This window comes from Podarcis bocagei (genome assembly GCF_964188305.1).
Source record: "Podarcis bocagei genome assembly, chromosome: 7".
Classification (NCBI taxonomy): Eukaryota; Metazoa; Chordata; class Lepidosauria; order Squamata; family Lacertidae; genus Podarcis; species Podarcis bocagei.
Window position 1 is genome coordinate 90,770,420 of NC_138132.1, and position 23,220 is coordinate 90,793,639.

A 23,220-nucleotide genomic window follows, 5' to 3' on the forward strand; every position below is an offset into this window, starting at 1 on the left:
TGGGTGGCATATAAATAATAACAACTACAACAACTATTAGTAAGCTAAATGTGATGTAGGAGGAACACAGAATAGCCTTTAGTGTCTAAGAGACTAGTGATATTCATGCATGGTCTCTTCAGAAAAGCACAAAAGACAATTTGATCTTTTTGTTCAGTGGGGAAGCAGGTTTAAAAACCTGCACAGCTTGCTTCCTCAGCCAGAAAGTGACAATTGCATTTGCAAATTGTCGTTATAATTTCCTCCTCTGCCAGACACCTTTGGGGAAAGCACAAACATCGCTTCCCACTCACAGCAGCCCCAGCAGCCGCAGCCCCATTGCACAGCCTATCTCCTACTGCAGTTTCATTCGCCCCGGAGCCATGTGGATGTTGGCACTTCCATGTGGCAACAGGCTCATCTGTTTCATTAATTGTGTATCGGCTGAACCCCTGGATTGTGTGTTCATGTCATGGGCTCTGAACTGCTTTGATATTTTTGAAATGGGTGTTTTTCCTATTTGCTTGGCATGAAGACTTACTTGTAAAGTTGGTTGGCGCATAAGGTCAGGCAGATGTCCCATCTAATTAAGGGCTCATCTCCAAATGGTGAGTGTTTAGGTAGTGCTTTTTTTTCAAGAAAAATAGGTGCTGGAACACACTATGCAGTTGTTACAACAAGTCACTAGGCGACTTGCAACAGCCCAGAGCAGATGCTGGTGCCCCTGGTTCTGGTGCAAGTCAAAGAAATGTGCCCCCGCCTCCCTCTCTCGCTTAGATGCAGGTGGATGATTAGGGCATCTTTGAAGGGCCCTCGTGCAGATGCCCGTGGCTGCAATGGTAGAGGCCTGGCTGGGAAGCTCAAAGCCCACGTGGGAGGCTAGGAGTGGCTAGGAACTAGGTGGAGTCGTAGTTCTTTAAGAAAAAAGTGTGGACTCACACATGCTCACTCACATCTTCCGTTTTGACTTGAAATGTTCATTTTGGGCTTCTTAGAAGTAGGTAGAGGCAAAAAGTGTGTGTGGGGGGGGAGCACTGGCCCACAATGGCACCCACTTGAGAGGTGCTGAAACTGCTCTGGCACACTCTGACTGAAAAGCACTGTTTGAGGTGCCCTCAAGAAGCTCACAAGCAGAGCAAGATAGAGATAGCTCTGTCCTGATGCTTGCCCCAGCGGCTAATAATTGGAAGTATACTGCAGATTTAGCTGTTGCAGTGGCTGTCACTATGTTTAAGTCATGCAGGGGGCGTTCTATTGTCAGGCTGAACCTTCTGCCAGTTTGTTGTGTGTTTTTAGTAGCTCTTAAATAATTCTTCTTTGGCAATCACTCGTAGCCAAAGCCATGTCTTCCATGAGCACGATCTTAACAGTGTGTCTGTAAGTGACTGTGGAGGCCACTGCTGGATCTGCACATCCTGCCACAGTGGGGACATAGGTTTCCGGACAGGAGTAGATCACAATGAGGATTTGCCAAATGTGCCTCCCTCTTAGCTCATTTCTCCCAGTGTGGTGTAGTGGTTAAGAGCGGTAGACTCTTAGGGAGCCCGTGTGGTGTGGTGGTTAAGAATGGTAGTCTCGTAATCTGGGGAACCGGGTTTGCGTCTCTGCTCCTCCACATGCAGCTGCTGGGTGACCTTGGGCCAGTCACACTTCTCTGAAGTCTCTCAGCCCCACTCACCTCACAGAGTGTTTGTTGTGGGAGAGGAAGGGAAAGGAGAATGTTAGCGCTTTGAGACTCCTTCGGGTAGTGATAAAGCGGGATATCAAATCCAAACTCTTCTTCCCTTTCATCCTGAGTTTGTGCTGCTTCAAAATCCACGATGCCTTTGGTAAATCTCCAATTGGAGCGCTCACAGGCCAGTGTTTCCCTGTTGTCAGTGTTTATACTACATTTTTTAAGTTTTTCCTTTAGAGTGTCTTTAAACCTCTTTTGTTGTCCACTGGCATTATGCTTTCCATTCTTAAGTTAGGAATAGAGAAGTTGCTTTGGAAGACGATAATCAGGCATCTGAACAACATGACCAGTCCAACAAAGTTGATGTTGAAGAATCTTTGCTTCAACACAGGTGATCTTTGCTTCCTCCAATACACTGGCATTAGTTCGCCTGTCTTCCCAAGTAATATGTAAAAATTTTGGGGAGACACTGTTGATGGAATCTTTTGAGGAGTTGGAGATGGTGTTGGTAAGTGGTCCGTGTTTCACAAGCGTACAGTAAAGTTGGTAGTACAATAGCTTTGTAAACAAACATTTTGGTTTCCGTGCGAATGTTCTCACACTCTCTGTACTTCAGTCAGGAAAAAGCTGCACTCGCAGAGCTCAGGTGATGCTGCATTTCAGCATCAATGTCGGCCCTTGTAGGAAAAATGTTAGTGCAGTAGAGAGAGAATATTTCTCAGTTTATTATTCAACAGACTTGCATGATGTCATTCTTCTGCTTTTTCATTGTCTCCCTACACCATTACCCCAAGTGAAAAAGTCTCATCTGCTCCAGCCTGGACTTTGCAGCCTCTATAAATTATGCAAATTGAAAGAATACACAGAATTGCTTCTGCAATTTTTATTATCCTGCCTGTTTTTAGGATTTTGCCGGTCATGGTGGAGAGTGAAGAGCTATGAAGAGGAGTACTGACACCCTGCCCCTACCCAGTGGAAATCTTATTGCACTTTCTCTCTAGCATCTGATATTTTGGCAGATGTTGCCCACACAGTTTCAATAATATATTCACAAGCATAAGGGCTTTTTTTTTTTTTTTACAGGAAAGCTTATACTGTATTCTCAGACAGCTGAATTTTGTGTCCAATTTTTGCATGCCAATAGAATTTTATTTATATTTAAAATATATATTCATCAAAAATTGATTTTGTTCTGGCACGCATCATCAACTAAAATTTATCAGTAAACATGTTTCTGTTAATTTGGTGCTTGAGATCAGGGATTTCTCTCTCCCCCCACAGTATGTTGAGGAAGTTCTCCGGAGTAGACAACCACTTCTGATCTTCCTGGAAGAGGCCTTCGCTGGTGCACCACAGGTCTCTGCCTCCAGCAGGGAGTGGCTGAGCTTGGTGTTCAGTGTGTTCCATTCAGGCACTGTCCCTGACATCTTGATTGTGCCCATTGGAATCTCCTATGATGTGGCTCCTGACTCTGGTTACAGGGGGAAAGTGGTAAGAACTGCTGTGGTTGGGTCTGGAGGAGCTGAGAATCCATACTTGAGAGTGGCTGGGACAACCCAGTCAGATGGGCAGGGTAATCATCATCATCATCATCATCATTTACAGCGAACAAGTGGGACCTGCAGTAAAATATTCCATGTGGACTACTCCTGTTTGGGGTCCATCTAAACCAGATGGCATTCCATGACCAATGAGCATACTCAGTCCTTCTTGTTTTTGTTTTGTACTATTGCAAGCCCTGGGGTTTCTTCAGGTCTGCTGATACTGCCCCTTACCTCTTTTTGTGTGTTTGGCACCATTTTGGCTACAAAAGGATCAAAACTTGAAGAATGAGTTTGCTGTTATATTCCATGCCCACTGAGCCGTGCTCAGTCATCATTGATAGGGGGTGGGGATGGGGAGGGGAGGTGTGTGGAGTCACTGGTGCCCAATCCCTGCTACATAAAAGTGCTGGATTTCTCCATTTATTTCTAAAGGTACTTTTCATGTTTGTCCATTCCTGTGAACCAGGACCTGACATATCCAGACCATGAGATGCTTCTTTCTCTCCTTTATATATCTGCATCTCTCTCCTTTTCCAGACCTGCCTGCAACCCCAGCTGCCTGCTTTCTCTTAGTATGGGCAACTTGTCACTGCAGGAGGCCACTTTAAAGAAATGTCCCCATCAGTGCCCAGAGCTACCCAGTTACCTCTTGCCAAGGAAGGGAATGTTGAGGAGGAGCTGATAGTTGTTACAATCTTCTGAGTGGACCTCTTTAAATACTTCTCCAAGTACTTTGTCTATATCTTCAGGCAGCAAAATTGGAAATTAACCCAGCCAAATAGAACTGGAAGGTGCTCTGGATATATCTGTGGAACAAGCTGTCATAGCTATGGCTTCCAGCATGAAGTGACTTTGAGTGATTTCACACACACACACACACACACACGGACATATATATAACATTGCTGCAAGTAGAAAACTAGTATATCTGGGAGTCAAGTACGGTAGTCTGGAACCTCTCTCTTTACTTGCACAGTCTTTGTTTTACTTAATGAGTATTAAAAATAATTGATCACACACCTGAAGGTGCACACAGAACTCTCCTCATTTAGGATTCTGCTGCATATGTCAACCAAGTCTGAATTAATATTTTTAACACTTGTTCTGTTTTCCCAGAGCCCCACCCAGACCCTCAGCCTCTGGACATCCCTGTGGACCATCTGCAGAGCTGCTTTTGGAGGACGGAGCTATGTCCGGGTTGATTTTGCTCAGCCCTTCTCTTTGCGGGTAGACCCCTTTACATTCAACCCAGACTTGTGGGATAAGAAAGAGAATTGCTGGGGAGTGACAAATCTTCCCAAACCTCTGGTGGAGAAGGTTGAGCTGACTTTAATATGGATCCTCTGGTGGAATGGCTGGCATTTTAATTGGCTTCTCTTCCTTTCTGCCTAGGAGTATGTAGCAAACAGCCTCTTCAGGCAGAGCAGTTCTGGAAAGTGTCTGGAGGAACTCCTCTTACCAGAAATACTTGGAAAACGGTAACTCAGCTCTGGAGTTGTGGTGGCCGACAAAGGTTAGGCCTACGAAGTGTCATCAAGGTGTGGCAAAAACTTGACTTTCAATGTCACTTGTAAGACAAGTGAAATTCTTTTGAGCAGTGGTGGTAGTGGGGTGTCTGAGAAAAGTCAATAACATGCACTGTTCCATGTCATCATGTGCTGTCTGTGCCTCAGCACACATGTCCCATTACTGAGAAAGTTGAGCTGACTTTAATATGGATCCTGAAGAGATCGAAGGTTATGTGGCAAAATACACAGAGGAGAATAAAGCAGTCCCCAAGGAGAAAGAAACTGACCTTTCCTGCTGGGGGTGGGAATTTGGGGCAGGGCTGGGGGCTGCCATACCATGGGATGAGTTGGCAAACAAGAAATCCAAAAAGCCCACACAGTCAGCAAACTGTTTGAAAATCCAAGTTAGGAGACATATAAAGTCCTTGGGAGGGGTCCTTCCAATTGAGTCCATCTAAATATAGTGTTGGGACGCGGGTGGCGCTGTGGTCTAAACCACAGAGCCTAGGGCGGCTCGAATCCCTGCGACGGGGTGAGCTCCCGTTGCTCGGTCCCAGCTCCTGCCAACCTAGCAGTTCAAAAGCACATCAAAGTGCAAGTAGATAAATAGTTACTGCTCCTGTGGGAAGGTAAACAGCGTTTCCGTGCGCTGCTCTGGTTCGCCAGAAGCAGCTTAGTCATGCTGGCCACATGACCTAGAAGCTGTCTGTGGACAAACGCTGGCTTCTCAGTCTATAGAGCGAAATGAGCGCCGCAACCCCAGAGTCATCCGCGACTGGACCTAACGGTCAGGGGTACCTTTACCTTTAAATATAGTGTTGTCATGTTGCTACACTGTGCATTTAAAGCACCTGGCTTCCTCTGAAGAATCCTGGGAACCGTGGTTTACCCCTCAGAGCTACAGGTCCCAGCACCCTCAACAAACTACAGTTCTCAGGATTCTTGGGGGAAGTAGTGTGCTTTAAATGTATGGTGTGGATGCGACCTTTTTCACCAAACTAAACGGACTGTTAAAAAAAAAAGGCTGCTTTGCAGTGTTATGTACATTTAATCCTGATCACATGCTCTTTGGTGTGTGGGTATATGGGGCAGGGGCAGAAATAAAGGGGTGGTGTTTGTTGGCATAACAGCCTATGCAGGGACGCGGACTTAGAAAAAATATTGGGGGGGCCCGGGAAAGCTCATGAATAATAAATAAGCTCATGAATATGCAAATAAAGTGGCTCCGGCCCTAAATAGGGCAAGCCACGCCCCCCCAGCCAGCCGATTGGCTGGCTGGGAGGTGTGGCCAGTCGGGATTCCCCTGTTCTCGCGGGATTTCCGGCCGGGGCTCTCCGATTAGGGCGCGCGGCTGGCTGGCTGGCGAAGGAGCAGGTGGGGAGGAGGCGGGGGACGGCGGCGGTGCTCTGCTGGAAGGGCACCCGCCCGAGATTATTGGGGGGGCTGAGCCCCCCAAAAAATTTTTTTGAGGGGGCTCGAGCCCCCTCAAGCCCCATGGAGTCGGCGCCTATGAGCCTATGGGGAGAGGAGGGTTAAACCTTCGCACCCCAGCTACCATGCTGACAAAAAACACCCCTCTGTGGAGCAATTAAGCTTAGGAAGAAAGCTCCCACTGGGGTCAGTAGGATCTCTTCCTGCTTCCTAGTGTTATCTCCCCACCCCATAGCTTAATTGCTGGGTGGTGGGGTCTTAAGGTGCTCCAGGCCAGAGTCACGCTTTGGTCTAGACTCTAGAGTCTTCTGGCTGCTCATTTTACAGTGATGAGGTTCCCTCCTTTTAGATGGGAAAGAGAATCAGAAACTTACTCAGAGATCTTAAGGGAATGAAGATGAGACAAGTATGAGCCATTTTTTTACAGACCCATAAGTCTGCTTCTAAGATACATGTTGAAATGGTATGTAAAAGCTTACAGGAAGCCAACAATAAACTCAAAAGTCACAAATTAGCAAGTGACAAATAATAAGCTTCTTCTGAGTCAGAAGCTGAGCAATGCTTTCTGCTGACCAGGGTCTTCACATATTTATGTGAGGATGTAGTGGAAGAATCCTGAACTGTTTAACAAAAAATAGCTCAACAAGGATACTATAGCTTCATATTGTCTCTTGATACCTTTGATCAGTGCATGACCTCAGGAAGATTTTAGATTTCTTCATAACAATAGCTTCTGCAAGAACAGCTAGAATAATATCTCTTTAGCATCCAAATTCCCAGCAGAAGTAAACTTTGATTGCAACCAACAGCAGGTCTTACGTACTTGTCAGAAATTACAGCTTCAGCATCCTGTAAGCCTTTTAGCAAGCAAGATGGAAAACCTCTGGCTTCTTGTCAGACTCTGGACAGCTAAGATCACAGGCCTTTAATATAAACTATAATTAGGTTGGCTTGCCGGTCAGCTGGCTAGTTAAAAATTGGCAGTTGTCCACCAATGGTTTGACCAGGGTCAAATATTCCAAGAACGCTCTTGTGTGGATGGCAGGCTTAATAACTTAATGTTATTATGGTGTCATCTGCTAGAATGGGAGGCTTTGCCCCCTCAGCCTGCAGCAATCAGGAGCAAATGTGGGAGCAGAACAAAGTTACTCCCATTCATCAGTGGCAAAAACAACTGCATAGAAGGGTGGGAGGCTCAGGAGGAGCCAGTTACTTATATGCAGGCGTACCCTACATATGCAAATCTACAGGTGAATTGCTGCAGATAAAGAGATTTGAATAGCCTAATTTAAGAGTCAGTTAAACTGCTGGGAGACAGAAACTTTTGCCAGTCTACAGTAAATCATCCAACAATTTTGCCGTAGATCCCTGCCCACCTTCTGCCCACCCTGGCAGTTTACTAAACTAGATGGACCAGTGGTTTGACTTGGTAAAGGCAGCCCCTCATGATCCTTTCTGACAATGTCTGCTTTAGTTGGTGGTGTGTGCCAGCTGAAAACAATGCTGAAAGCCTGTAATGGGAGCGCTGCCTTAGCAATAAGGGCCTCTGTAAGCTTTACAATAGGAGTGGGGAACCTTTCTCGTGCCAAGGGCTGCATTATCTCAGGGGCAACCTTCTGGGAGCTGCATGCCAGTGGGCAAAGCAACAGATGCATTTCTTACCTTTTGTACTGTAGGCTATGGCCCAGTCATGAAAAACCAGAAGTTTCTATGGCACCCCTCTCCATCCTCTAAGCCTTGCCACAGTGAAGGGATGTGTCAGGCAAAAGTGGTTGTGGAGGCCACCGGAAAGGTCTGCTGAGGGGTTGTGGCCTGGGAGGAATCCTGAAAGCCACATCCATGCCCCTGGCCTTAGCTTCGCCAGCCCTGCTTTAAAAGTTTCAGAAGCTACTGTGGAATGTATGGCTTAATTTCTAAAAAAACGCCACAGGTCTTGGAACCGTCTGTTTATTCAAGAGGTACTGCTGAATCTGTTTAAAAGAAGGGGCATGGCCAAAATTGGTGGTGTTAAGTGGGTGTGGCTAAGGAATACAAGGCAAGTGTTGCTAGAGGGAGCTCCCATTGCTCTGTCCCAGCTCCTGCCAACCTAGCAGTTTGAAAGCACACCAGTGCAAGTATATAAATAGGTACCACTGTGGCGGGAAGGTAAACAGCGTCACGGTGTTCCGTTGCGCCAGAAGTGGTTTAGTCATGCTGGCCACATGACTGAAAGTCTGTCCTGAACTTAGCCTTCCATGGGTCCTTTCCCTTTCACTTCTACCTAGAGTGTCAGAGTGGGACCATGAAGATCCAGGTTCAAAACTCCACTTCACCAGTGAGGGTCACTGGGTGTCATCACCTTTTAGCCTACTCTACTGCATTTAGTTGTTGAGAGGATGAAGTGTGTGTATGTGTATGCAACTGCTTATGCCTTTCTGAACTCCTTTGGAGGAAAAGTGAGGTAAAAAATATGTTAATAAAGGATTAACACTACTAGCCCAGGGTGTGTGTGGAAGCAACAACATCTGTACTTGTGATATTGTTTTTGTAAAAACTGTTCATTCCCCATCATCCTTCCCTTGCCCACCTCCCTAGCTGTAGCATTTTGGATTGTGAGAAACTGGAACAATGGTCACCAGGGTCTAAAGGCATCATAGCTCTGAACACAGAACAGGAAATACTGGTCTACAATTTGGGCCTACACACACTGAGCGGTGAGTAGTAATTTTGTCTGGGATGGTTGTTTTATTGAGAAGGCAGATGCCTAGCCATTCTTTCACAGCTTTTGCAGTGATTGATAATTTCTGCTTTGGACTACATGAGTCTAAGGTGCCCATCCTGATAGGAGGTGGTTTGCTGTGGCTCTGAATGCTTCTGTGCTCAGGGCTGGCCTTCCATTTAAGCTTAGCAGGGTGGCCGGGCATCATTCTGCTGCATTTGTGCATCAGATGCAATTTAAAGATAATTCTTGCTGTGAAGACAGCAGAATGCCCTCCCCTTCCCCAAAAGAGGCAGCCCTTCATGTTGCTGCGTGAGTTTTGCCAGGTTTGCCATCTCATTCAGAAGAAAGGCCTAGAAAGATAACATGAGAAGTGGGCACTCCTCCAAGGGCAGGAAATGCTTACTTTTGCACACTTTGGAGCTAATATGATGCAGTGGTTAGAAGGCTGGCCTGTGATGGGGAGACCAAGATTCAAATCCCCAGTCAGTCAAAAAGCTTCCTTGAGTGACTTTGGGCCTGTCATTCCCTGTTACCAGCTCCACCTACAGGGTTGCTGTGAGGAGAAAATGGGGAGAGAAGGACCACATGAGCTGCCCTTGCCTCATTCAGTATATATTTTTAAATAGGTTACAGAAATACAGTGTACAGTAATTTTAAAAAGGGGAAGTTGGAAAACCGTTCCAGCAAAAACCAGGACAGTATAGATTCAGCATGAGAGGTGCATCCCACAAAATGAAATACCTTCGCTGTCCTGTGACAGAAGCAAAGGCACTGGGCCTGCCACACTGTAGGGAGGGTGATAGTTTAGGACAGGCTTCCTCAGCCTCGGCCCTCCAGATGTTTTTGGCCTACAACTCCCATGATCCCTACCTAGCAGGACCAGTGGTCAGGGATGATGGGAATTGTAGTCTCAAAACATCTGGAGGGCCAAGGCTGAGGAATCCTGGTTTAGGAGCTGCCACTGAGAGAGGGGATTGAATGTAAAAAGATGCTGTTTTTGCAAGGGTGCACCATGTTTCCAGTTTTAACTTGGGAGGGGGGAGTGTTGGATATAAAAAGTTTGGGAAATGCCGTTCTAGGCTTTTGAAGGAACTCCCAGTTTCTGTTTGCACAGAGATCTTTATTTAAATAAGTGCAGCTTCCAAGTGATGGCTTTAAAATTTCAAGGCAGTGCTGAAGGTGCTGCCAAAAACCAGAGGCTGAGGAAGCACAGGTAAGTGGCTAGCCGAGGTGTTCTGCTTCGCCTAGCTCTGGTACATTATTTCGAGGATTTCCGTGTAGTGTTCCTGGCGCAAGTGGCTGGCTGTATGTGCTGCTCATTTGGCAGATGTAACATCTGTCCCTGTCTGCATGGCAGAAGCAGAGAGAAGGAAGTGGCTTCTTCACAGATGGCCCTGCAGGCAGATGCTTACATGCAGGCTGCTAGCTTCCGCCTCAGACTGGTCGAGAAGTGGCACAAACTGTGGATGCAGCTGAGGCCGTGAGCACTTTGTGGCAGCAGTAGGAAAAGGGGCTTGCTTTGGAGGCTGAAGAATAATATTTGGAAAGATGGGGACAGATCAAAGGCATTGAAGCAAAATAAGAATATTTTAAGAAGTGCCTCTTTTCCCTTGGCATAGGGAGGCCCTTGGTCATCATCCAGAATTGGTGGGGATTCCGTGACTCTCCTCTGCTTCTCAGTTGGGGAGGACGTGCTTGTGTCATTCTGAGCTTCAGGGATGCCCTGAGGACTTGGCAAAGTGCAGTGCAAGAACACTTCCCAGCTTTGAGGCCAGGAGAAGGTCAGGAACTCCTCTTTGTGGCACTGTCCTCCAAGAAGGCACTCAGAGCACCCCCTGAAGGTCAGTGTGACCCCAGTGGTGGCCCATGGGGCTCCTCCGTGGCCCCAGGCTCACGAGGGCAGGCGGCCTGCCTAATCCAAAAGAATGTGAAGGGACAAGTGAACTTGTGTCGATTCGGGTAGCCTTCTGTCTGTGTCTTGGGTAACTGAAAGGTTCTGCCGAGCAGCAAATCACATTAGGTTGCTCTGAGCTGCAGTCACAGCCTTCCCAGTTACATAAAATATTCAACTCACGTGTCAAGGTGTGTTTTTTTTAGTTTATTGCTCGTCTCCCAGAGTGTGGATGTAACTTTCCAATTATTGGTTATTTTAGTATAATACCTGAACTGCTCTGTCTTCGCTAATGCACAGGCTGCGTGACTTTCTGCAAATGGCTCACAAGCGTGTGTGTCTGTTCCCCCCGCCCTCGCTTTATGATTTGGAAAAAGAGTGCTTTGCCCGGGAAAAACCTGTCTTGCTGAGGCGCTTCCCTCAGCCAAGGGGGTGGGCAGCCAAGAACAGAAACTGGCCCATTGCAATCAGTTTCTTCAGCTCAGGCACCCCACCAAGTGCAATCTTCCTGTACGTCTTCTCGTAATGCAGAATTTTGCCCTGCAATCATAAACCCCCTTCAAGAAGCACATTGTGGAGTTGGGAGAGGTGCAGAAAAGCACAACCAAAATTGTTAAGAGGATTGAGCGGCTCCCCTGCGAGGAAAAATAGTTACAATGTTCAAAAATTAGGGTGATTAAACAAACTGTGGAAGAAAAGAATATGACGATTCCTCTTTTGAATCAACTAAAGAGAATAACAACAAGCTACACTTGCTTTGTTCTGTCTCTTTGCAGATGATCTTTTAACAAAAGATAGTTACCTTGATTTGTTCTTCTCCTCTCCCTAAATGTTAGGAGCAGCCTGAGGGCCCCATCACTGATTTTTCTCTCTGACCCTTTTGAAGCCCTCCCCCTTCATGCCCTCCTCCTTAGTCTTGCCATTTGGACACAAGGTTGGAGGAAATCTGGATGACAGGACCACATGCACAATTAGCGGGCAATGAAAGGCCTCTCTTCTGAGCTGTGAACTTTCCTGCAGAGGAAGCAGCCCTTTCAAGTTCCTCTCTGCTAGCCAGAGCTCCTGCAGTGCTCAATTTCCATCTTCATCTCGTTCATGACTTCTGTTTTATCCTTGGCTGCAGGATCCATTTGGATCAACCCCCACTCTTCTTCCACCAGCCAGACTTGGCCACCTGCCTTATTGTGCACATTTGCAGAAGGGAGGATGTGGCTCTGGACTTCGTGGGCTTGAATGGTGGGCCTGTGGCAGGACATCATTTAGAGACAAGGAAAACTTCCATGCCTTTGAGCTCTCATTATGAGATGCAGAGTGAGGTAGCAGATTTTTGGCCAGCATGAAGGATTGGATGGATGCTTTGAAAGGACGACATATTCATGGAGGAGAAGGCTATCAATACCTGCTAGCCACAATGGCTATGCTATGCCTGCACAGTTGGAGGCAGAAATGCTTCTGAATATTACTTGCTTGGAAGCTACAGGAGGGGAGGTTGCATTTGTGGTTGAATTCAGCATGCAGGTTTCCTAGTGGGGCATCTGGGTGGCCACTGTGAGAACAGAATGATGGACCTAATGGTACAGTCAAACCTCAGCTCCCAAACGGCTCCATTTTGGAACATTTCGGCTCCTGAATGCCCAAAACCTGGAAGTAAATGCTCCAGTTTTTGAATGTTTTTCAGAAGCCGAACGTCGGACGCAGCTTCCGCTTGAGTGCAGGAAGCTTTTGCAGCCAGTCGGAAGCCGCGCCTTGGTTGTTGAACGTTTCGGAAGCTGAACGGGTTTCCAGAATGAATTGTGTTCGACAACCGAGGTTTGACTGTACATTGCCCTGATCTAGCAGGCTCTTCTTATGGGAGGCAAGCAGGTCCATGTGGACTCGGTGCACTCTGCCAAGGAATTGTCCTACATGAATTGAAACGGGTGGGTGCTACACAAGAGCCTCCTGCTCATCTGTGCACAACATTCCCTTCATTCCAATTAGGTTTGCACAGGAGATCTTCCCAGTTGATTGTGCCCCATGGTAATTGGTGGGAGCCCAAGATATTTTGAAATGGCAACCTGCCTCATTTTAAAAACAAAATCCTATCCATGGCTTAGTTGGGTGATTTTCCTGATACAAAGCTTTCCCCAAGTTATCTTGGGTGGGAAGTGTTTCTGTATGGATATTCCATCTCTGCATGTGAGCATATGCTCTCTGGTGTCATTTCTGATATTCACTGAGTAAGCAGGTGCCTTTTCTCTTCTCAGAAGCAAAATAACTCAAAAAAAGACAATTATCTGTAAAAAGGATCTGCAGTGATACAGAGAGCCATTAGAATTGTGGGGATATAATTGAATGAAAAAATAATAAACATTTTCATATTATATTATGGAGAATAGATTGTGCAGATGTGTTTAATTTTAATACTTTATGCAAGAGACAGAATTTGGCTTCCTTTTTTATAATGACAGAGAGTTAATATAATGCTATGTGTAGCACTCCCCCCCCCTCCCCGCAACCTCTTTCCAGTGTTTTATCTTGTTGTTAAGCAGGTGCAGGTTCTTTTGTACAAAAGGTGAGTGCTTTATGCTCCTTTGTATTGCAGCCTGAAGTGAAGGGTTACAGGCTGACCACTGGCTAGAATTGCCCAAGTCTCCTTGTCTTTTCTGACAACCTGACCCACAAGGTCCCACTGAGTAGATGTGGTTTGGCAACAGTAAATGCAGTATGCTGTGTGGCCCCATTTTACTGGCTCACCAGCCCACCGTATTTTCAACATGCAGCATTTTCCACATGGAATCACAGGCACTAGCAGTTAGCCATGTGGTTTCTTCTCTCTTTCTCTCTCCTCCTCTAGCTGCCGTATCCTGTTCTGCCATCATGTCTGTACAGATCATGTCTGCACTCTTGCTGCACAGACACAAAGAGGTAAGAATGTGAAAAGGAGCTGGATCCAGGATTTCCTTTTCTTAAGTATCCCTGAAGCAACGGGGGACTTTTGACCCTTTTTAGTGGCACCTCTGGGGATGATGGGAAGCTGGACTTGGTTCTGCCAAACTTCAGGTTCTGCTTACCTCAAAGACCCCAGGGATAAGGGTCTTAGAGATCCAAAGATCTTGCAAGGAGAGGCTGTGGTTATTCCTTATGTTATAAATGGGGTAACAGAGATGGGGGAGAGCATGAGGAACCTTTACCAGTCTAGGTTTTGCACACACATGTAAAATCTTAAAATGCAGTGTGTGCATGTAATAAAACACACAATCACAAAGCAGCTCTTTGAGAAACTGTCTTTCTGTCTCATTTGTACAGTCAGTAGCCTTATTAGGTGTGCTGCCATACAGTGTGTCAATGGATCCTTGTTTACAGGGCCACAGCTGAGGTATTGCTGTTCTGTTATCTGCATAAAACCAACTTTCTGGTGTTGGCAATGGTAGCTGCAGTGCTTGGTTCCCATAATTGAATATTATGGGAACCAAGACAGCAGTGTTTTTCCCCCTTTGTTCTGTTCCCATTTAGGATGCAGAGAGGGGTAAAAACTTTTATCCAATATGCACGTGTTCTAAAGCAGCCTTCTCTAACCCTGGTACCCTCCAGATGTTGTACACCACAACTCCTATCATGCCTGGCAACCTTTGGCTGGGATGAATGGAAGTTGAAGGCATCAGGTTGGGGAAGGCTGTTCTCAAGCAATCTATGCCTTCTAAAGAGCATGCTTGAAGGATGGTGCTCACTGGGATTTTCCTTACCTCATCACAATAACATCTTCTTTCTTCTGTCCTCTGCTAGGGCGTCTTCCTTTCCCACTTGATGCAGGACTTTGTTTGGCTCACTGAGGAGATCCTGCTGCGCAACTGTGATGTGGGGTTTTCTGGGCAGGTGCGTGATGTGGTGGTTCATGCTCTGTTCCTGCTGCGGCACTGCGTCTCCTTCTACCACCTTCCCCTGTGGGATGTCGTGGTGGTTCTCAAGAAGACAGACGAAGCCATGACAGAGTTGAGCCAGCACAGCACTGCCCTTTTGCCTGTTCTCATCCAGGAAGCGGTCGGAGGTGAGTTTAGAGGTTCCTCAGGCTCACAGGAAGCCTGATTGAATGATTCCTTTCTAATTGGCTGAGATAGTTTGGGAGGAGGGGTCTAGAGGGGGCTCAGTGTTTAGGGATAAGTTCACCAAGAGTACATGAGAAAAAGGCTCACAGTGCTGCAGATTGTAAGATAACAGAAGTTTCTCTTGATGCCTCAACTCCCCTTCTCTCAAGTCTCTACTGCAGGCCTGGCCCTGCTTGTGCAAGGTCATTGGTGGGTCCCCCACCCAGTGCCAAATTTTGCAAGGCTGCACAGCTTAGGAAAAAAGATGTGGGTGGCCTTGGTCAAGGCTAGCAATAGCATTTTGGGGGATTTCCCAGTGCAAACCTGAGATTTTCAAGGAGATCAAGAGCCAAAGGAATTGAGGCTATATCTCAGCTTTGCCAATACATCCACAGAAGTTAATTTACTGCAGTAATTATTAGAAACCCATTCACCCATCCATGCGTAGCTATCAAAGTAATTGCCATGTGTGACTTAAAAGGGGGGAAAGGACTTGCTGTGTTCTCCATACTGTGCACACTCTCATGCCTGCTATATCTTGCTTTTTAATAAACAAGTGTTTCACCAAAGATGACACTTTGGTAACTTGGGTAATAAGGACAGGTCTTTCCCAAGGAGTTTCACCTACTTCTTTAAACAAGCGTTTGAAAACCACAGGCATATCACTGTCTCTAAGCAAACAGGTAAATTTTGACCAGACCTGAATTCTCAAGCACCTCTCTCTGGGAACAATACAGGTACAATACAATACAATTAAGGTACATCCTGCACAAGGCCTTCCGCTTCTTCCAAATCACAAATCTTCTTCTAAATCACTAAATTTAACTGCTGTGGAATGAGACAAACATAGCAAGTAAATGCTAAATGGTTTTCCTGACTCCTCTCTGCAGTCTGTGCTGCCAATGCCCTCCTGGTGGAGCTGCTGCCCTACCTGGGAAGCCCTGAGCAGCTCAGGGATGTGGTCCTGGCCCAGGAAGAGCTCCACAACAAGACTCTTTTGCTTGTCCAGCTGCTGCCCAGGGATTTCCTCCTATGCCAGGTAGGGAGCCCCTCTGTGATTTCGAAAGGGCCATTCTCTGCCTGCCGAGCCCCACCTGCAAAGCCTGCAGAGCTATGGAGCAGGATGCTTCACCTAGATAACCTCCTTGCCTGCTGTGATCTTCCTCAAAGGCTCTTCTCTGTGTCCCACCAACACCTGAGTTGTGCTTGGTGAAGAGGGCTTTTTCCCATAGCCACACCCAGGCTCTGGAACTCTCTGCCAAGCGGCCTGCCTTGCCCTGCTCTGATGGCCTACTGCCACTGTGCAAAGGCCTTTCTTTCTTGGCAGGTGTTGATTGGTTCTCTTGAGCTGCTGGTTTTCATGCACTACACCTCCTTCAGTGACTTTTACCTGGGCTGGAATGTGTGTCCTTAAACTGTGATGACTCCTCACATTCCTTGCGTGGCTGGAGAATGGAAAGGGAGGGAAGTGTGTGTGAGAGCGTCTTGCTTTTGCATAGCTGGAATGTAGCCTACAGTAAGAGTAGCATTCATTACTCTTCCCATTTTTGTCCCTGGAACATCTCCTGCAGGCCATTGCTGGAAAATCTTATACACTCCTGCTCCATACTATACCAGGGTCACTTGGTTGTATGAATTCTCCATTGCAGATACAGAATGCCCCCATTGAGACAAATATTATTTAAAGGTGATTTGCTATAATTGGATGGGACTTTGTGCATCACCACTAATTAGTAACAAAAAAAGGAGGAGCGGGGGGAGAGAAGAGAAATGCAGGATCATGGAAACACATCAGAGAGGCAAGCTGACACTCTTGAATATAGTAATACCTGCCCAGGATGGAGGTGTGTGCTGCACCCCATCTCTCGTCTCTCATTTGGGCTAGTAGAGAGTGAAGGTCCTGCTGATTTGCTTTTGCTTCCCCCTAGCCTTGCCAGTCTCTATATAACTACTGCCAGGTTGCTGTCGACAAGTTGATCCAGTGTGGACTGTTGGTTGCTGAGGAGGTAAGAGAAGCTCGCAGGATAGGTGTGTGGGGAAGTGAGGAAATTGGAGGAGTGTGTCATTTAAACACCATATGAGTTCAGCCTTGTGGAATGATAATATTTTGCCTGGGTTTCCCAAACTTCTAATCACCGGGGTACACTTATTTTCCTCTCTTGAATTAAAACTGTGGGCATGTTCCCCTCTTGCATGCAAAAAGGATTATTCTTGGAATACGTAAGAGCCACAGTTCTATGCCCACAAAGGGCTCTTCCTGCATGAGACACTGATATGATAATGCCTCCTCTTGGGGAGGACAGCCCAGTGCTGTAACTCATGCAGAGATGCAACAAGCAGGCTCTCTAAAGGTGGGTAATTTTGCTTTGGGAAGGACTGAAGAACTTGCATGCACAAACACACACAGAGAGGCAGCAAAATGGTGGCAGCCTCTTCCAATAGAGGCTGATGGGGCAAACGTGAGGCTAGAGCAAGGAATCATGAAGAGAGACGGTAGGCAGCCTTTTTGTGTGTCGCCGCTTTGGGCTCACAGCAGTTCTCTGATGACACACTACTTGGTCCCAGCTTGGCATTTGGGAACGGCTGGCCCAGGCGCCTGTGGTTGCAGCAGAGCCTCATCTCTCTTCTTCCCAAGGTTTTCAAAAATTGGTTTCTTTCCTTTCCTCCCAGATGCCCAGTGATGTCTTGGTGTGTGACACAGCCCAAAAGCGCTTCACGAAGAAGTTGCTGTGGAAGGCAACAGATGACTTTACGGACAGCGACAGCGATTGCAGCGACGAGACTGGAAACTGCTGCTTCAAAGTACCGTGAACCCCATTCTGAAAAAAACTTCCTCTGGAGTTCCCTTTCTCCTGCAGTTGCCTCTGAGGCAGAAATTCTGCCCACCCTTTGCCCTTCTCTCTCCCTGTCCCAGTTGCCTGCATCTCTCACCTGAAGGCAGCTATGGCCAGGCAGCCCAGTGTTGTTTTTTAAAGTTTGCTGCAAGGAAATTTGATACCCTGCACACAATATTTTACCCTTCCCATGCTCATCCCCTTCATAGGACTTTTCATGCCATATGAAATTTTGTGTGGTAGGATTTTCAGCCTTTTTTGGGGGGCAGGGAGATGAAGTACAAACACGATGTTCAGGGTATGTGCTTGATATCTTTTCAGTATGAGGTGTGGCCGAGGGATTTTCTTTACACCCACACTCAATAAATTGGTCTCACTGCAGCCACATTTGGAGCAGGGACCTTGTACCCAAACCCAGATGTGTTCCTCTTGGGGAAAAGATGCCTGCTTTTCCCAACCAGGCTTCCTAGCGGGGTGGGAAAGGTGAGCTTCTTTGCTGTCTGTTGTGCTTCCCTGCTGCTCTGAGGAGCCTTGAAATCCTCCTGCTGGGTCTGGCTTCATGTGGGAAGGGCGTCACAGCTCTGGAGGCCACCCTCCTTCCTCATCCTCATTGTCAGAGGGAACATCAAATTACCATATAAATTCCAACTTCTTTTGTTTCCCAGCACCCATATGACACATCCCGAGTTCACAACCTGTCTCTTCAAATGCCAGCTGTGTGGGCTGAGGCTCTGAAACCTTCCTCTGTGTTCTTTCAAGAAGGGAGCGAAGTTCCCTGTAATTAACCGGCTGGAGCTGAGGATGGGGAACTCACTGAGCTCATCTCTACTTGCTGCACTGCCTGGGAGAGACTTTCTGCAGTTCCAAAACATCTGGATGCACAGCACCACCTCCCGGGCACACAGAGGCTGCTTTCAGACCTCTCTCTATGCATATAGTTTCTTACAGAGATGCTGTTTCTGTAGATATTTCCACTCTGCTGAAAATGTGACATGGTGTGTACAAGGCAGTTTTGTCCATGATAATAGAACTGTACCCACTGACATTAATGGGCCTAGGTTAGTTTTAGCCATTCATTTCAATGCTTCTACTGTGGGTAGGACCAGCATTGGATACAACCCATGCAATTTTCACAAGGGTGGTTTATTGATAGAGATTGTGTTTGTATCATAGCATGGGCACTTATGTTGTTCCCCACTGGTGTTGCCTAGCTTCTGTGACATGCAGGCTGTTACTCAAAAGAATAGTGTGTTGCACGTGTTCCCAAGGGTGTTCCATTGGCTACGGGTACTTCCAGATGGGCTATATTGTGGGATCGATGCTTATCATGCATGTAAGTTTTTGCAGTGTCCACACAAAGCAGTCGGGATCAATATGTGAACCTTCGTCTTATCAGAGTCCCTGTGTCTCTTTTCATTTTTTCTGCCCTAGATAAGCCAGGTGGAAAACTGCTGCAACTTTTTTGTGTTCCTCTGCTGTCTTCTGAGCCCTTTGCTAAAGACCTTGGAAAGAGCCACTGTCTTCCTCTGGGAAATGGAGTCTCCTCTATCAGGTATATGCCCCACAGCCAGGTTCCTCTTCCCTTGAGAGGCTTCCAACAGCCTTAATTTTCCCTGGGAAGGTGCTTCCAAGCATTTGGAGAAGTTCTGCTCAGTGGGAGGGCATCTGTTCTACATGCAAAAGGCCCCACCACTGAGCAAAGCTGCTCCAAATGCTAGAAGCACCCAGCATTCTCTCTTTACAAAAATATTCGCAGTTATTACAGGATTAAGCTTCCTTTGAATAGCTCACCAGTAAAAGTCCTTGGATTCATTTTGGCACACCTTAAGCAACTGCTGCATGGTAACAATTGATGGGTTGTTACTGTCAGGATTTGACTTTCCCTAGGTGAAATTAGCCTTGTGCTGATTTGATTCATTAGCAAAGCCCAGGTGCTGTTAGTTAGGTTCTGCACCCACTAACTTGGGTATACAACACAAAAGCTACTGTCCTCTGCTTTTCTTCAGGTTCTTGTGTCCATTGTGTTCCATGAACAGCCTTTTGCTTGCTACGTTCATGAGCAAGGAGGTGCCCAAACTGGTAACAGCCCAGCAGTGTCCCATTTTCCCGGAGCCACCTTTGCCAGCCTGGTGTCCTCCAAATGTTTTGGACAACATCTCCCATCAGCCCCAGCATCAATCAAGCTGGTTGGCTGAGCTGATGAAGCCTAAAGTCACTGAAGGGCCCCAGAATGGTGAAGGCTGCCCTTGAGCACTGCTTTTCAAACTTTCTGCCTGCCTTGTCAGCTGTGCTCCCTGTGTGTTGCTGAGGATTCTGGGGCATGTTCTAGGGCTTTTCCTTGCCCTGAGTGAACTGAGCGTGCAGCCTGGAGGATAACCCAGCTCTCCCTTGCAGTGACATGTTACCAAGGAAGATCAGCAGTATTGCGGAAGCGTGTTTGTTGGGGAAGGTTGCCCATCATTATTGATCTGGGACAGCTCACTTGGTAGAGTGTGTGAGACTCTTAATCTCTTATGCTCTCCCCCTTGGCAAGCCCTTGAGAAGCTTCTGGGGGAATCCTGGGATGCCTGGAACAGTTTGAAAAACACAGCCTTGAACATACAAGTGAACCAGAAGAATTGTAGAATTGGGAGGGACCACGAGGGTCATCTAGTCCAACCCCCTGCAATGCAGGAATCTTTTGCCCAACATGGGGCTCGAACCCACAACCCCGGGATTAAGGGTCTCATGTTTTACCAGATGAGCTATCCCCAACTCTGATCAGTATCTAAGCAAAGCTGTCTTGGTTCACCAGTGTTTGTTCTGAACCACTGTCTCTCGGTTCCTTCATAACAGCAGGCCAGGATTCACTGAAATGGAAGGTTGAAGGAGAGGGGAGAGCTTGCAAGCCCAAGGTTTTCCTTGAGTTTGCAGCACTAACACCATGTTTTGACACAGCCTTCACCAGTCTGGTTGTGCTGGGCAAGGCTGGTGGGAGCAGTAGTCCAAAAACATCTAGAGGGCACCAGGTTGGCAAAGGCTTGTTGTAGCATGTGTGGATCAGCCCAATATACAACTGCGTCATATTGGTAATGGGTACATAAAGCAAGTACATAAAGCTGTTGCTGGTTGTGTGATTAGGTTTTTTTTCCTGGTGTACATTGTTTTATAATCTTGCATCTCAGTGTACTATTCTGTTAGTTAAGCCCTGTACTGCTTCTTAGGAAAAGTGGATGCCATTAATCAACTGTGTTTGGTTTTTGTTTATTGACAAACTATACGGAAACTGTGATTGCACATGATTTATTCTGGATTTTTTTTTAAAAAAAGAAACCAAAGATATTGTTGAGTTTCTTTCTACCTTTGGATGCAACCTCTGACCCTGCAGATTCATATTTAGAATTTGAGCTGCTGTGACCCTTAGACATTTGTCATGGTGCCGATATCCCTCTCCCAGTGCTAAATGGTGACCTCCCTTTGCTTTCTGCTTTGTGTCCTTCTGACCACCAGCACTGCTGTCCCCTACAGAGTCCCAGTATGTGGAGAAGCTGCACTGTTTTTTGGCAAGGAAGGCAAAAGAAGACTCTTCCTTTGGTGAGTGCAGAGGCCCAGAGAGGGCCAGGTGGTAGCCAAGCGAATAAGTGTAGAGCTGGTGTGATGCAGTGGCTACAGGACAGCTCTGCAAACTGGGGCTTTCCCAGTTTGAATCTCACCTCGGCTGCCATCAATTCCATGCACCAACCAGCAAGATGGTGAGATAATATTGTTGACTTAAACAGTATTGTTGTTAGGCTCACTGCTAGATAATACACTTTGCAAAGCACTTTGAACACTTGAAAGGGCTATAGAAATGTTATGTGTATATAAATATGCTAAGCAGCTGAGGTTTGTCATCATGTGGCCCTGCCCCCATCAAGGTTGGCCTGTGAAGTGGAAGCCACAAAGGTTCCCCACACAATCTAATGGGCTAGTGGAGGCAGGGTGGGGGTGGTGAGGTTTAGGGGGTGGGGGGATTGGTTGGGAGGCAGAGCAAGCAGGAGTGGAGCCCCTAGTCACTTGTTGATAATGCTAATAGATCTGATGACCAGCTGAGCATTCTTCTCATGTTAGCATTTCTGTATCTTTCTGGGTATGTTGCCTCCTTGCTGGTTCCCTGGTGACAAGACTTGAGCCTCTGCAGTTAAGCAAGCTGTGGGTCAGTCAGCAGCCTTGAACTCCACTTTAAGAGAGAAATCTGAGCCTTTCACAGTCCTACAGCTGCCAGAGATACTTTAGTGAAGCCACTATAGACAGAAGAGTCAGTTTTCTTGGTAGTATAGAGCTACTCCTAAGTAACTTTATACCAAACTGCCCTTGTTGATGGACAAGGATTTTGTGACCTCATAAAATGGGAAATTACCTAAAACCCTTTTATTTTAAGCACCCTGTTTTCTTATGCTGAGGCCTGTGGCAGTGGTGAACCACAGCTGTTAGCCTAGATACATGAAGGCCATTTCCCATCACTGAAAAGGCCCCAGTTCCTTAAACTCTTCCTCCTCCTCACAGGCTTTCCCAACACCCTCCTCTTTTTCTGCCCATAAATCTCTCCAGGTTTGTTTTACATCCTTCTTAAAATGTAGCAAGTAAAACACTTATCAATACTTAGCTTTTGCACAGTGTGTTTTGAATGTTCAATGTGCTTATTGTATCCTATATTCTAATCCTCCCAGTGGTGGGCGATTATCCAAAACTGCAGTTGAGGGGGGAAGGCTTTGGCTCCACGAAGACCACCAAGTGAGCTGATGACAGAAACAATGTTTGAGCTGAAGGTTTCATGATCCGATGTTCAGTCTCTTAGTTCCAACAGCTCTGACATGGCATTTCCTTTATTGTTTTAACCAGCACAACATAACCCCCTGGGTCTAGATTAGAAGCTAGTTTTTACAAGCCAACTTTGCCCCCTAGTGCTTGATGAGATTACCTCACTGCAATTGTGCCACCGCTAGACTCGAAACCTGCCTGGGGGGGGGGGGTAGGGGGCCTCTGTCCTCTCTCCCACATTGAACCTTTCTGTCCATTTCATTTTACTTTTTCAGAATGTGTCTGCAGAACTCTGACTACTATCTCTGTCCGAATCTACAAGGAACTGGGGGTGAGTGCCCTGCCTTGCCTGCCCCTTCAGTGTGCAAAGTCTTTGATCGCATTCCAGAATCTTCCTTTTCATGCCCTCCACAATCCATTTTCAGGTGTTCCTGCTTCTCCAAACACATCTCTATTGCTATATTCAGTTCTTAATCTGAGATAATTTCGCCACCTGTATTTCATCTTGCAGCACTCCTGAGCATCTCGGAAGTGTTGCTTTATTTAAGAAGCAAAAGCAGTTTCCTAGCCCCTATGGTCACAGTACAAAAAATGTGGGTTGTTTCTTATCTCTTGGTGCTGCTTTTTATACTCCCCCAGAGTTTCAGGTCCTGCTTGTCCTGGATCCCACCCAGCAATGGTCTACTGATTGGGAGGCCATGTTCAAATTCCATCCCTGAGGGACTTTGCATGCCTCTGTTGCCTCCCTCACTCCTGGTGTTCCATCTCGCCAAATGCAGGCAGTTGCATGGGTGACTCTTTGCCATACAGCTAT

At 46.7% G+C, this 23,220-nt stretch overlaps 1 protein-coding gene across 13 annotated transcripts in view; it reads left to right on the forward strand.

Annotated features, from left to right (window-relative positions):
* The window catches only part of GPAT2 (glycerol-3-phosphate acyltransferase 2, mitochondrial), a 72,881-nt gene that overhangs the window by 47,825 nt on the left and 1,836 nt on the right, over positions 1 to 23,220 (forward strand). For 12 of the 13 annotated variants that reach the window (XM_081200939.1, XM_081200937.1, XM_081200928.1 and 9 more), the window contains exons 9-20: positions 2,936 to 3,145; positions 4,315 to 4,425; positions 4,591 to 4,676; positions 8,712 to 8,830; positions 13,566 to 13,636; positions 14,495 to 14,756; positions 15,684 to 15,832; positions 16,722 to 16,799; positions 17,464 to 17,595; positions 19,059 to 19,179; positions 21,135 to 21,200; positions 22,682 to 22,737. In XM_081200939.1, coding sequence (XP_081057065.1) covers positions 2,936 to 3,145; positions 4,315 to 4,425; positions 4,591 to 4,676; positions 8,712 to 8,830; positions 13,566 to 13,636; positions 14,495 to 14,756; positions 15,684 to 15,832; positions 16,722 to 16,799; positions 17,464 to 17,595; positions 19,059 to 19,179; positions 21,135 to 21,200; positions 22,682 to 22,737 — 1,461 coding nt within the window. The remainder of the gene's footprint in view (positions 1 to 2,935; positions 3,146 to 4,314; positions 4,426 to 4,590; positions 4,677 to 8,711; positions 8,831 to 13,565; positions 13,637 to 14,494; positions 14,757 to 15,683; positions 15,833 to 16,721; positions 16,800 to 17,463; positions 17,596 to 19,058; positions 19,180 to 21,134; positions 21,201 to 22,681; positions 22,738 to 23,220) is intronic. The other variant, XM_081200931.1, reaches the window with a different exon arrangement.